The 15,771-nt window shown below is 43.8% G+C and overlaps 1 protein-coding gene across 2 annotated transcripts in view; it reads right to left on the bottom strand.

Annotated features, from left to right (window-relative positions):
• The window catches only part of LOC143171950 (ras-related protein Rab-27B), a 45,830-nt gene that overhangs the window by 7,036 nt on the left and 23,023 nt on the right, over positions 1-15,771 (bottom strand). For both annotated transcript variants that reach the window (XM_076361136.1, XM_076361138.1), the window contains exon 2: positions 1,992-2,163. In XM_076361136.1, the coding sequence (XP_076217251.1) occupies positions 1,992-2,144 (153 nt within the window). In that variant the 5' untranslated portion in view covers positions 2,145-2,163. The remainder of the gene's footprint in view (positions 1-1,991; positions 2,164-15,771) is intronic.

Raw genomic sequence — 15,771 nt, forward strand, 5'->3', positions numbered from 1 at the left:
CTTTATGGACACGTCTGTATCCAGGGGCTGCACTGACCTTACCCGGGGAAGCGGAACACTTCCTCACCTGCCCTCCCTGGACTGTAAAATACAGCCGTTAGTTCTCCTGCACAACCAAGTTAATATTAATTGGGGGCTGGACTAGATGACCTCTGGAGGTCCATTCCAGCCTAGACTATTCTGTGATTCTGTGGACTTATGTAAACTGTTGTCATTTCAACAGGTAGCTTCTGACTGCAGCATGCCTTTCTTTCCTTTGTGGCAGGTCCCTGATCTGAAAACCAGAAAAGAATCAACAGATCAACCGCACCACATTTGGGAATTAAACCGGTTTGCTGGAGCATGTTCCTGTAATATTTAGCGTGATAAACAAGGAATCTCACAGGGTCATTTTTTAATATGACTTTTACACAACAGAAAAACATATTTAACCTTTTGGATCTCTTTCTTAGAAGACAATTTATTAGATTAAATCTAAATATTAGATTTATTATTCATTAGACCTTCAAGGCATTTCAAAGCTGGTAATTTCATGTAAGATGTAGTTTATCCCACACTTATAAACTATCTTACCCCAAAATGTACGGTAATGGAAAATTACGGAAGAAATCTGTCTGCAACCTTTAGCAGAAAAGTTCAACCTTCTGGAAAGAATCCAGCACCCATGTTCAAAACACGTTAATGAGTGTCTGACCAGCCAGGGAAAGAGTATTCCGGCAATTTGCATGTTCAGACATTTCCTTGCAATAAAACTGTTCTTAATATTTTACTCTTATTACATCAGTGCAATCCCACAGTGCAGACAAGGAGCCAGGCTCCACTCCGACCCGAGCATCATGTTTAACCGGCCTGAACTTGCTGTAGTGCTGATTATGAGAAATTCAAGACAGAATCCAGATCCACGGTTCTTTTATTCAGGGGACCCCTGAACCCCCATCTTCCAGGCGGAGCCTGCGCGCCCCTGTCACCATGGCAAAACTGAACTCGGCACAGCAGACACAAATACCGGCAGTCATGAAAAAGTTGCCAGGGAAGATGAAGGTGAATGGGGGAGTGATGCCCACCTTTTCATATTCTAGTGAAATAATAGGAGCTTAAAACAATAAGTTAAAAAGAATCAAATTTAAAGAGGTCTCCATCTTTCAACTGGGCAAGTATTTACATTTCTTTCTATTAAGGAAATGACTAAAATAATTGCCCAGGGTCTAATATCTTGTATTTATTATGGTTTTACTGTTCAAGCAAGCTAGAGGGATTCCTATTAGAAAGCTGAATTTGTCCCCTATATTTAGCCTGCATCAGTTGTCAGGATCTATGAGCAGATACATTAGTCACATCAAATTAAAACAAGGTGAGTGTGCTCTCACATCCACAAAAAGTATCTGAATGACAGTACAGAAAACTCTCATCTTCTATTTAACATCAAGAAACAAAAAAGCATGGCAGAGCAGGCTCACGCACCTGGCATTAAGAAGCACATTGATCCTAACCTACGAGGACTCCTGGTCACAGGCTCGGTATGCTCAGCCTCCAGCCTTGCTGCTGGCAGCGACTCAGAGGAGCAGCGTGGTCCACCTGGTGGAACCGCTTCTTGTGCCTTCACTAGTTTACTGCGTGATCTGGAAGCAAGCTGAAACTTCTGTGCTTCGGTAAGTTTCCATCTTTTCTATTTAAATTATGAGTTTGGGGGCCAGAGTTATTTCTAGTCGTAAAACACACCCCATTCACTAGCACTATGGAAACCTGCTCTTGTAAACCAATGTGCAATAAACAACTTTACAATCCAGCACCGGGATAAGGATAATGGCACCTTTCCCCTTTGTCTAGTTCCTAACTGTGACTTGCTTAAGCCAAAAACTAGACCAGGAAAAGCATTATCAACACATCTGTACCCCACAGGAAGAGAGGCAGTACACATTACAGAAAATTTGTTCTCAGCAGAAATGAATAAAGAAAAAAGAAGGTGGTATCATTCGTATGAGACAACTTACCACTCGTTTTTCCCGAAAATCTATCCCTACTGTCGTGATGAATTTTGGATTAAATTTGTTATCGGTGTATCTGTACAGGAACGTTGTTTTTCCAACCCCAGAGTCTCCAAGGGCCAGGAGTTTGATCAGATAATCATAGTCTCCATCAGTCATAGTGCTAATTTTTAGGAACCTACGTAAAGAGGAGAAAAAAACTGATTTAATGATAACAAAACCCCCTCTCTGTTTGTTTTTGCCTCATTTCTGTTTTTGTTCACGGAAATGCTACTGCCTGTGCTCAGGGCTGAAAGTTATGTTTGTGTATTTTGAAAAACGCCAATGCAAAGCAGCAGTGAAACTCGCAATTTCACTTCAGGTGCCAGGAGATAATACAACTTACACTTTCAATTTTCTAAATAAATAAAATTGAAGCTTAGAATGATAGAGTTTGGGACAAAGAAATTATTTTTGTTCTGAGGATAACAATAAGGCCTATAATGAACATAGGTATGAAACCTAGGGCTAAACCCTTCTGCTCAAAGTATTTTATTATGAGTTTGAAGAAAAAGGGTAGGGCAGAAGCAGGCATGAAAAGGAAACTCGGACGTGGCAAGGACCATTCTCAGGGCTCAAGCTCTAACCAGCATTACATGACATTATCAGGGCTATGTATTTTTATCTGGAAAGAAATATTTCCCCCCCCTAAGAGAACTAATTAAAAATGCAGAGTAAGCAGTTATCCCAGGGCCACTGTTAATAAAAGGAGAGAGCTCAAATGCAGTTTACTCTCTAGTATGACCAGATGAACCCACAGCTGCCTTGTTCTGTAAAGCACACAACCAAAACCACCCCCTCATCAAACGCTGCAGATACTAACTGCAGTGAAGAAGAAATAAAAGCAGATGACAAGCCCACTGCCTGGGTTCAGCTCCGTGCCTCGGTTAAGCTACTGCTGTAACGGCAAGCGGGGGCATCTCCCACAGCCCAGGGAGCCACCTGAGAGTGGCCGACGTCCGGAGAAAGCCACAGACAGCTTACACGCCTCGACAGCAGTTGTAGGCTCTTTTCTGTACATAGCAGTGAACAAGAGCAGCAAAGCCTACCTCATTAAGCACTTGTAAAACAAATATACACGTCAGAAAGCAACACAAATTTGCAGAAAGAGGAAAATATTTATCCTATTTACCCAGGCTGCCTCACAGCCCAGGCAGCAGCTCCCGGAGCAAAGTGCATGCCGTAGAAATGGGGTTTTCATGGCCCCACACACAACAGTTCCTGGCTTTTCCCAATCTGCTGAGTCAAGTGACACAACATATTTGGGAGGGAAAGCCAGATACAAAGGAGGGACAGCTTTTCAGCATTTTCTTCTACTTTGGTCTTTTCCTGGTTGGCCAGTGCAACCGAGCGCCTGTGTTCAGGGTCACTTGGGCTCCCACCAACAGGAATGTTCATCCTCCATCTGAAGCAGGGCACACCATCTGCCAGCACAACCTCCTGCAAGAACCACGCCACGGACACCCAGCTTGAGCAGAGCACCTTCAAAAAATTACTTCCCAGCCTGGCCAAGCCTTCACCCAGAGGAGGAGCACCCTTTCTCCAACCGGACTGCTTGCCCAGCAGGTTTTTTTATTATTTCAAGTTCAAGGGGAGCGTTGTATTAGCCTAAACCTAAAGCTCCCATTACTGTGTTTTCTTTGTTAGCATTTACTATGAAGCTCTACAGGAGAAGGAAAGGGGACCTATGTAAGAAATAGACCTACAAAGTATTTATTCACATGTACGAAATGCCCTGATGATGAGAAAACTGGAATCATATGAAACACCACCTAGTTTACATCCTCTCTTACCTTGTTCTCAACGTCATTTAAGCCTTCTCTTTTTTCCAACATCTTGTTAACCCTTAGCACGGATGAACAGCCGTTCCATTTGGATCTCTATGCTGAGACTAATTACTGTGGTATCAGAGCAGGAGACCCTGGGCCATATCCCAGTCATAAAAACTACTGCTTGTTTCAGTACAAGACCTTAATTTCCATCAGAATAAAACCTACCTTTCTGAGCATTTAAATTAGCAAGTACTGACCTGCTTTGACTAAAATAGTGAACTAAGACCGTTTTGATCATCCTGCATTTCAACAGCTTTAAGGATAAAAAAGCTGGCTGCGTACTGAGCAGTTTCATTGTACGAGATTTATATCTTTGACAGATAGAGCCACCCAGAGAGGCAGGACAAGCTTTTGAGGAATTCATCTTCTGATGATAAAAGTTTAATGAATCAAGAGAAAAAGGCCCCTGATCTGACAGCGCTGCCTTGCACTGCCTTTGGTCTGCGCTGGGCGGGGGAAGGCCAGAGCACCAACACAGCAACTTCACACAAATTAATTCAAGGTCTTTAATCCTTTCCAGAATATCCCAAGTTTACCACAAGGCTCCACTGAGCAAGAGTAATTTCTCCCCAGAAGTTTGAGGATTATCAAAGTATTTCTGACCAATGCAATAACTATTCTACAGGCATTTCATTCAACAAATCAGAAAAAAAGAAAGGTATCTTGGGAGACGATTCTCCCCCAAATGCTTGACCGGTAATACAAAGTATTAACTTGGTATTAGACACTACTCTGAAATATCCACGTTCTCTGGGAGCTGAAGTTCAGCATCTCCTTGCTAAGCAAGTGTGCAAAGCAGAATATTCAGAATTCACCAGGCCTCTAAACGCTGAGCAAAATATACATCAGACTAGGATGATTAAAAACCTATTTTTGTAAATCTGTCACGAGAAGGCAGTTGGCGCTCCTATTCTCAGCACTGGCTGCTTTTCCAGAAATTCCTGCCCGTTTGCACCGGGGGCTGCACAGGCGTCGCAGCCTCTCCCAGCCCGGCGCTAGCCAAGGCAGTCACCCCTGCAACCAGGGCAGGGAGGCAGCCTGGGTGTCTTTTGGCAAGGCGACTCTGACTCCCCTCTCCTCATTTTCTGTACCGCGTAGGAAAGTAGAATAGCAATTGGTTGGACAAAGGGTTTTTATTCCTTCAGATTTTAACCTGAAGCTACCAAACAGTTTTCCTCTCCTTGACCAGCTACGTGATGGAGATGGGAGGATCATGCTTCACAAAAACCTGGGTGCAGGCAGAGTTTCACAGGCCAGACTGATCCACTGCCCTCACACTGCCATTACTGTCTTACCACTTCCAAAATACTGCAGTGCAACAAACTAAGTTCTTGTTCCACAGGAAATTTGAGCATTAAGATTTTAATTTCACTAGAATGAAAGCATTAAAATTACAACTGATTACCAATAATTACTATTAGATAAACTTCTAAGCTTGCTTTTAAACATGTCTATAATTAACTGGATTTGAAAACCCTAAATGTTTCATTTTGTTTCATGACAAATGTTAACTTAAACAGTACATACAACTGAAGTATAAAAATCATATACCATATCGGAAACAAAGCAAGGTTCTTCAGTGGAGGAGGTTTGGGGTTCTTACAGAAAAGAGACTTTATTTCAAGAGAATTTCTCCTAGTAAAAATCTGAAAAACACTTCAGAATTTTCTATTAAGAGGTTATTAACAAGGCATTTTAATGAAAGTACAGTATACTTTACTCAACTCTAATTTTAAATGTCTCAATATATTGAGCTACTGAAAAGAAACACCCCTGGGCTGTAACGCAAAAGTCTTACATTGCTAAAACAAAGCAACTCAATTCACTGTTTTCCATGACGACATTCAAAAAACACCCCTGTGCCTGGAACCTTAACTTTCGAGTCCTCACCATTCTGAGAGTATTTAAATGGACTTGAAGTTGTAATAGCAGCGACGGTGAGTCATTTTGCCGTGACTGTGTCTCCACCACAGACCACCTGCAGTCAGAACCAGCAAGGTCCCCCCTGCCGTCCGTCCCGCAGGGCTCAGTCAACCTGCAAGCGCCCACACAGACCAAAACCAACTTTCCACTCAACTAATGCAATCTCACCCTCCAATTCTGAAGCCTGTGCTGTCTCTCTAATACCATGTTACCAATTAAGCTTTACAAAAACCCAAACAGGCCTCCTGACCGTCTCTCCCAACCCTCTCTGCCAACGTGGCCAACAGCCAGAGGATGATAAATGGGACGTTTTGATGCTGTTCTTCCAGGCTGTGCATCTAGACTGAGCCCGATTTAAAAAAAAACACTCTTCTGCTTTCTTGGCAGACAAGATTCCCATCTAGACCAGAAGCAGCATCTTGTTTCTTGATTGATTATTTTGTTCCATCCCTATTTAATGTTCTCTAACTACAGTGTGAGAGATCATTTAAAATCTGGCACTTGTCAGCAGATACTCCAGAGAGCATTTTCTCGATAGAGAGATACGGCTTCACATAAACCAGCCAAACCTAAAGACATTCAGTTATAGCCTACAGGGAGAAGAAAATCTACTCCTCGGGCACGGTGCCTTTGCTCTGCGGCTCTGTACCCAAGGCACAGAAGAAACGCACAGCAGCACATCCCACCGCACCCGGCTTGGCATGCCCAGAGCAGCCGCCCAAACACAGCACCTCCAAAGGTGGGACTGTGGAAGCAGGAGGGCTCCAGCCCTTTGCACATCCATCAATAACCCCTCCACCTGAAGGAGCAGCCTTGGCACAAGTCAGCAGCTCTCTCTGAAGTAATGCTGAACTCTGCTCCAGAAGACCCACCCCAGTGCATGGAAAGGGATATGGAGGAGAAAAGTTGTAAGTCCACTTTTCTTCTTCCATTTGTAGTGCGTTCCTTAAAAACTGGGAGAAAGGCAATTAACTGAAATCTAAATTGCTTTTGAAAAAAAATTACTTTTGGCTGGGAAAAAAGTCTGCAGAAGAATGGTTTTAATTCAGAAACTCTCTTTCATCTCAAGATGTTTACATGCAGAGTAGGAAAAAAATTAAGTAACCTAAAACTCTGATGAACCTAACCTAAAAACATGGCCTGTTAGTTATACTTTTAGCCTCTCAGAATTGGAAGAGATTGAAAAATTTTAAAACTTCTACATTTCAAACTTTGCAGATTTTGAAATTTTAAAAGACTTTCCTAATCAAATAGACTATCTACTAGATTTTCTGATAACACATTTTCTCATTAACGGAGAGAGTTGTTGAAAGGAGTTCAACAATTACTTAAGTAGTTAATGGGAATATCATCAAGGAAAAGTTACGTGCGCAATGAGAGAAAAGTCAGTTCCAGAAAATAAGATTTTATTTCCCTTGACACACTACTAGTTAAAAGTCGAACAAACAAAAATGTTGTATAAATAGCATTAGCTCTAGAAAGTGCAGGATATAAAATCACAGTGCACATATTGTACCAGCAGCTGGTCAGCAAGAGATTCGTTCCCTCTGCAGCAAAATAAATCAGCACCACCACTATTCATCCAAGCTTTTTTTTTTTTTAAAGTAAGAACAATAACACAAAAATCATCTCTGTCCTGAGGGCCAACTCACGGATGACTGTATCACAGGCACAACACACATACATAGTAACCGTCACTTACTCAAATCAGCAAACCCTGAGCTGACCAGGGGAAAGCTTCATGAGCAAGCTCTACGCCCCCCACCGCGGCTGGCGTTGGGAGACTTGCTGCTCCTCTTTGATTCTGCTGCAGTGAGGCCGGAGTCCGACCTCTCCAGCACCATTAAACCTTCACCACTTCCCCTTCTTTTGACAGCCTCTGGCACCTAGAAGTGTCATCAGCTGATACAAATTTGATAAATAAAACGCAATGCCGTTCCAAGAGCTCAGCAACAGCCTAATAGGCCCAATAACAGCCTAATAGACCCAATAGCATCAAAAAACCACAAACCAACCCTATTCAACTTTCTTTGGTGCATGGCACGAGCCATCATGCCCCGGGTCACAGGATGACGTGCCTAAGCACAGGCAAAGGTACTGGACCGCATGAAGATGACCTGCAGGATCCCCCAGAACGACTGTGGCACCATCCTTTCACCCCGGAGATCCTGCTCCTGGATCTCTTCAGGGTCAGCAATTGGATGCAGGTGACAAGGGCACTTACCACCGACACATGGTATGCAGAGAGATAACCCCAACACCAACACATGGTTTAGAAATACCTTGCAAAGGGCCTGAGAGACAGGCGGGCATTGACCAAGTTTAGCACAGTACCACCAAGAAGACCCCTTCTCATCCCCAAGCACTCCACAGACATACCATTAACTTTCTGATAAATAAAGAGCTGCACAGAGACTTCCAACGAAGAAAAGAGCGGAGAGCTAGGCAAAGCTGATCTGTGGGAGGACAGGCTGCCTGCTAGGTTTCCTGTTAGAGTCACTGCTAGGAGATGAAAAACACTGACAGCAGCAGGTCCCTGTTGGAAATCAGAGTCACTATGTAAAGAGAGTTTTGTTATTTCTAGCTTCATCTGTCCTCCTAAAGAAATCATACAGGCTGTAGCAGAAAGACATCCCAAGATTGACCTGGACGCGTCTGGTCTTTGAAGTTCTTTAGCTACATCCTTTGAACAGAAACGCAAAGCTCTGCAACACGAACAGAAAGCTTCCCCCGGTCTTCTGCAGGAACACCAAAAAACTTCCTTTTCTTTCATCCTCAAGATTTTGAGTGGTATTAACTCTATCCCAGCCACAACCAGTACAGTGAAGAACTAAACTCTAGTGCCCTCTCACCCTCAAAACCCCACAACATGTTACTCTCTTGCTGTGGGACAACGTCTCTCGCCGACAGAGCATCCAAGAGAGAACCCCACGCCAACCAGATTATTACCATCAAGCTCATTAACACAGCCATGTTAGAAACCTCTTCCCTACCAGAGAGAACATACAGGAACGTCTGCAACACAAAGTGGAACAGACAGAGAATTAAATTTAAGAGTGCATTACCAGAAAGTAGCCTCACAAGTCCTTCCCGAGTGGGAGAAAGAGACAAGATGTAGGAAAGATAAGGTAAAACTCCATCCAGTCATCCCAGCACCACGCTATAATTTGTCTGCAATCATCTGCCAAAAAAGCAGAGCCTCACAGCTGCCAAGTAAATGGCCCACAATGAGCCAAACATTTTTTCCCCTCAAAAATCAAACAACTCACTGGAGCTATGCTGAGATGAAATTAAAGCTGGCTTCTCTGCTCAAAATCAGGCATACACAATAATTTCCATATAGGAGCTGTGAGCAACAATACGTAACAAACGCAGCATTAGTGTGAAAGAAATGATCTTTCCTCATTTTCTTCCTTACAGTGGAAACCCCCGGAGGACCAGATGGACGCTTTCTGGCACGGATGCCTCGCAGCATTTGAGCGCAGACAGCTTCAGGCTTCAGTATGTAAAAGACTCTTGGCAAGCCACAGCCACATACTACTCTCTTTTAGTAAGCCAGGATACCCTTTTTAATAGAGAAAGAAATATATACAGAACATACTGCATTTTAGAAGTTCCTCTTTAACTATACGGACTTCCAGCTTTCACCCATTTGAGTACGGGCTGAACATAACTCCACAGGTAAGAAGGTGAGTTCGTTTCCAGGCTCCTCACTGCTACATGTGCCCTGTGAAGGAGCCATCAGGACTTCCACTTTCAATTCCCCTTCAACTCATGACAAGCCCACAGTGAGCATTCACCCAAGCAAAACCAGTAAAATCTCCAAATACCGCTTTCTAAATAGATGGGTAAACACCAGACATTTCCTAAGCTAGAACCCGTTCACATCGCCGCACAACCCACAGGTATAATTTAGAATAAACCAAGCAGCACGCTCTCAGCTACCCATGTCCATCCATGTTTTCTATTCGCATACCCACACCTTTTGGCACCCTTTTCTCACGCTACCCCAAGTCGTACTTAAAGAGGGAAGAGCAGCACTGAAGCCCTTCCCTTCCAGCCGATGTGGTGTTGCTGCCTAAAAACTCTCTCGCTACACACACACAGAGCAAATACATATTTACATTTGTGTGGGCAAGGGAGAAGAGTAACTAATTCAGTCATTTTCAGTACTAATCAATATGAAAAATACATGCAATACCAAAAAGAAAAAAAGGCAAAGACAAGGACCGCGCCCAACTGTTACCAGAAGCTGTTATCACGACACTTCCCCGGTGCTTTTTTCCTCTAGGCCAAACACATAGTACGAGGTGAGTTATAACACAAGCGACCATACACATTTTCCTCTATTTCACCATTTCAAAAACCTGCTTGGTAGGTATAGGAATTCGTTCTGGGTTGACTGTGCCACAGTAGGTCTGTATCTAGCACATAATCCAGTCTATCACACTTGACTGATTACACAAATGTAACTGTGCTACTGGCCAGAAAACCATGATAATTTACAAATACCTGCAAAATACACAAGCCAGAAATGGATTTTGCAAAAGGCAGCAGAATCCTGCCACTGTAAAATAACCCAGACAGCAAATACCCTAACCTTTCATTCACACTTCAAAAAGGAAAACAAGCACAGTCATTAATAGCATTTACAGGAATGTATTTAAGAAGGAAGAAAGCCAGTATGAGGAAGTTTCAGTGGCTCATTGGAAAAAAATCTCATAAACCACACATAAATCAAGTAACTACCTTTGAGGCAGTCCAAAAGTTGTACAAGGATTGGACGTGCACAGGGAAGTACCCCTGGTTAAATGGGAGAGAAGGGGGGTATCGGGACTGCTGTCACAAGTGCAGGGTCAGTTCCCACCCTACCGACACAGCCCAACACGCCGCAGATTCCAGGAGAGACGTTGAGTAGCTCCCTGCTGACTTGCTGTTCAAACCCTCCAAGTCTCTCCTGCTCTTTTGAAGGCAAGTGAAAGCTACCATTCATTACGTTACTTCTCTCTCTGTCTGTCAGGGAAAAGAAATAAATTCTATGAAAATTTATGAGCTAATACAGTTATCTGAAAGACACGAAGTGGGTTAGACTTCCCTTTTAACTGTAGAAGCGTGGTATCATTATCCATATTTCATCTCTCCCTGACCTTATCAAATTCATGTTTTGAATCCAAAACTCATCATAAATCTTTTGTAAAGCTCCTTTGACAAAGCCCAGCTTTTGCCACCAAGCACGTGACTGTTACACTGTTTTTCTCCAGATCTCTATTTAAATTTAGGAACCCTGATATGCTGATGAAGACTCCAAACTGGATGATTACATCTAAAAGACCTGAACGTTTGCCAGCTACTTGTGTTTTTTATAACACTACCCTCCTTCCTGCATACATTAATCAATATGTGCAATGAAGAGTTATCAACAAAGTAAAGAGCAAGGGGGTGGGGGGAGGAAAGTCAACTCCACGGCTTAGAAAGCCTGTCCCAATAGCTGGGGCTGTTCCCCGACGGTATGAAACAGCATCGCTCCGCTCACCAGTTATGCTGGTTTACAGTTAGTCAGCCCAAAGGCCGGCCAATACAGCTCAATTTTGTTACCGTGGATCCTTTCTAATCTCCTTCCAAAAATATTTTCGGAAGCACTGGGGAACACGGGGCTGACCACGATCAGCCAGGGGCCATCGTTAGCCCTCTAACTGATCCCCGAATCAACCCAAACCTGTCTTTCGGAGCATCTTCATAGTGAAGTATCTAATGGAAAGTCTGAATCAAGATTAAGACTAGGGGAATTTCTGTTTTGTGCTGCCTACAGGTAGTGGCCTGTATGTACAGTAAAGGGGGGAAAAAAAAAAAAAAAAGATGGAAACCCAGACAAATCAGCTTGGGAATGGGACAGAAAGCAGCGAGCAGAGCTGAGGTCCTCCTCTCCACAGTAATGGAGGAAAAACCAAAGGATCCACTTTGAAATGAAATTTAGGGGAAAAAACCCAAACAAAAGTTTAAAGTCTTCCAAGACTTATCACACAGAAATTTTCTACCTGACATACACTGTGGCAGCCAATACCTTTGTGCTCTTGCCTACAAAGGACCTGGAAGCTCCGGAGGTTACAGCCACACGGAGAGCTCTGAGAGCAGGCACCCGAGCTCCCGCTCCACTGCCAGCACATGGTGCTCCCACTTCCACAGGTTTGGCTTCCCCTGCTCCTACGGCTAGACACCCAGGGACTACCCAGGGACACATGCACTGCAAGTGAAGAGCAGATCTTGTCATCAGCTTTACCACAAGCCCCTTTTCTGTGCCTACTGCTGGCTACTGCATCTGCTACAGCTCTTAAACATTGCAGCCACCGTTCCTGTAAAGCTAATGGTCCTTCTGACAGCAATCCTCTTCCTAAAAAAAGCAGCTTCCTTCGACTTCATTCATTTGCATCACTGTGCATGTGGCCTGTACTTCCCTGCCTGCCCGAAGCCAGCAGGAACTAAACTGAGTGCACAATGCTGTCCGAAAGGAATCGCCTGTTTGAGACTGCCCTGTTGCGGATACCTGCTACAGACACTGCCGACCCAACTTAGAAATGCAACGCTCCCAGTCGCCACCGGCCTCCTCCGGAGCCGGAGGACAGCCACCACGGGGAAGGGACCTGCTCTCTGATGCTTCTGCTGGGCTTAAACTGCAGGTGGGGAGATCTCAGTCACACCTGACAAAGGAGTGTATCGTTTCAGTGAATAAAAAGCAAAGCTGCTATTAAAGTAGTTTAAGCTATTGGCTGGCTGCACCCTTGACAGGTCCGTATTTCTATACCTCACTGCTTTTCCCAAAATCTTTGGGCTAGGTTTTCAGTTCCTTTAATACTAAACCTCCATTAGGGTGGCAAACTCACTTGGCTGTATCCCAGGCCTGTGCAGGGGCTCACCTAGAAACACGGAGGCTTTTCCGTGGCTGAAGTGCAGCTTTACATGGTTCTCCCAAATCCTAAAGGCCCAGAGACTGGCCCTGCCGTTTGCACTCACATCACACCTGATCCTAGGGAATGCTATACAGGTAAATACATTTGATTGTACTTCATCAAAAGCCCTTCTGCAATCCTCAAAGCAGTTTCCCTTTTGCTGTCAGACAGGTAAAGAAGATTTTTTGGCATAACTGAAATTAATGCCTTTTCTTCCATATTGCTTAGAACAGGCTTGGAAAGCTCTAACACTTGGAGTGTCCCTTTAAACAATCTCTGCAATAATCGTTAGCCACAATAGCAGCTACACCTCCCTCCCTACAGTAAGTCAGATTTCCACTCCCTGTACCATTCTGTTTAAATAAAAATGTACAACAGTGATCAAAATGGTTTGGCTTGTCAAATAATCTGATCCCATTTATCGTGGCTCTTTAAGGGCTGCAAATTGTAAAGAAGGTTCCTCAATATAGAAAGTCATTAGTTCTAACAAGCTAATGGCTATTATACATTTAAATCACTGCTTTTGAAACAGTAAATCATTTCTTCTTTCTACGTCAGACAATCTTATGTGAACACTGAAGCAATCTGATTATTCCATGAAAGGTTTTAGGAATTAAAATCTATTGTACTGCTCAGGCACAAATTGGTTACCCCAGAAGTCTTAACCCCTTAAAGCTGCAGAGAGAACAGTCATTTCTCTCTTCCAGCTGAGGCTACCGGAGAGGAGAAAGGTCTTCCTTCTCACACCTGTCTTCTCGACTCCCTGTGATGCTCCCCCTGGGATATCGCTCGTGCCTGAGACCGTGCTGCTGCCAGCGAGCTTCCCAGGGTGTGCTTCTCTTCCCTCTGCGCCAGTGGCCTTCTGCTCATATGAGGACATGACAGGCAGACACCAGAAACACCACCTCTGAAGTTCTCACATTAGCTGGTTCTTCTCCTATCTCTCAAGAAACAGCCATACCCGCCCCACCCCGGTTAATGCCAGCCCTGCCTGTCCCACACCGATGGCGTCGGGAGCAGACACAGGAGTTTAGGGGCAGACAAGCAAATGAAAGGTTTTGAGGGCAAGAATCAGGAGTGAATTAGGAGCTGCGACAAGCAAGATTAGCAATGAGTTTTATCATTCTAACCTATGGGAATTAGCCAGTTCTTCAAGACTCAAAAGGAAACATAAATCTTAAAGCTCCTTTCCCGATACGGAATTTCAGGATTACATGGTCCACTCTCTATCAGCCATTCCAGAGAATTATCCATTGCCTGATAAACCTGCTGTGGTTTAGATCACAGAAACTGCCTATTTCCATGCTGTCTGGCCATTTCATAATGCTGCATTAACTAGAACAGAGTGCAGGGAATATCACAGCAGGGAGTACTTGGCTGCAGGCACAGGGTCACACTTTATCGTGGCTGTCGGACACAGGTACCTCCACCCAGGCCAACAACCTCACCTGGGGGTGGCAGGGGGGAAGGACCAATTGCCAGGCTCAAACTTTTTCCTAATGCCACCCAAAGCAAACCCAGACCTGCTGCATTATGCTACTAACAACGTTGCTTCCCCATGTCACATTTCAAGACACAAAATGCAAAACATAGACTTTGCTGAATTACTCTCAGCTATTTTGTTTCTCAATGAAAGAAGGAGCAAAACCAAAGCTTTCGTGGGAACCAGCACAACGTATACTTATAGTCGCCTATGCAGCAGTTCTGAGACCAAATACCTGCCACATGCTAACAGGAAAATCAGCTTGGAAAATTGAGGCTGCAATGCATGAACAGTGAGAAAAGAACAGCTTCTCCCAGGAAAAAGCTATCCAGTTCTCATAAATGCAAATTGGGACTTTCAGCAGGCAGGGCTTGCAGATATACAGGTAAGCAGCATACAACTGTGTATTGTGACATGCTCTCAAGGGCAGTATATTTTTCGAGACGTTATTATGCCAGCTTTAAACACTGACAGCATGTATTTCAGTAATGACCAGGTTGTGGTATGTCAGCCTTAGCAGTTTCTAGGCATGCTCTAAGGGAGTGTGTTGCTACTCCCCAGTTCGCACATTTTAGCAGGCTGCAATATATTGCTGTTTCCTTGAAGGCAAAACTAAGCACCGCACCACGAGAGCTGTCGCTCTTCTCTGCAGCTGTTCAAACTTCCCTAGCACCATGTTTTAACAGAGCCTTCCAACAACGCTGTGCGCAAAACTGCCAACAGTGCCTTCTTGCGCATTTACTTGTAACACCCCATCTTGAGAACTTCACACACAGCCAAAACCCACCAGATTTGTTGAGAAGAGTTTTTCAGCATGGGAAAACTGTTTCTCCTTTGAGTCAAAGTCTGATTAAAGAACTGAAAGAGGAGTCACACTCTCTCTCACTGGTGTGAATTAGGATAACTCCAGGACTCGGGCCTTTTTTCCCCCCATATGCCTGCAAGTATGCAATTCATTCTACCTTTGGCAATTTTTTTTTCTGCCTACAGCCCATGGCATAGAGCTACTTTAAAAGAACTTTTACAATAGAGTTCAGAAGAGGCAAACTATTCCTCTGCTGCTCTGTGTACCTGCCTTTCTCCTCCTGCCACAGCCACTCGCAAAGACGCTTCAGTTAAAACTCTGCAGAAGCTGTGCTTGGCTACAAACTTAAGGACCAAATCTGTTTCCATGACCCCTGCAAAGTGCATAAAACTGCGTGAAAGAAGCTTCTCCACAATAATCTGATCTAATAGGTATAAAAAAGTATTAACCATAACGATACTGTTCACGGTATTTCTGAACCGGCTATTTTTTTTTTTTTTAAATGAAAAAGTGCATTCAGCTGATCTTTTTATATACTTCATATCATATTCTCATCTCACTCCTCCACCCGAATTAAGGAGTGACAGCAGACACAGCGCCATAAAAACGTGTCTGTTCACGGAAGAACTATTTCAGGGTAACTATATTGGGACATTCCAGAATAAGAGCGCCTTGTTACGAATTCACTTTATGCTTTATGTGCATCGTTCATTTACATGCATCATTCACTAGATGCTTTATGCTGCCCTTCCCTTTCTAC

This window comes from Aptenodytes patagonicus, chromosome W (genome assembly GCF_965638725.1).
Source record: "Aptenodytes patagonicus chromosome W, bAptPat1.pri.cur, whole genome shotgun sequence".
Lineage (NCBI taxonomy): Eukaryota > Metazoa > Chordata > Aves > Sphenisciformes > Spheniscidae > Aptenodytes > Aptenodytes patagonicus.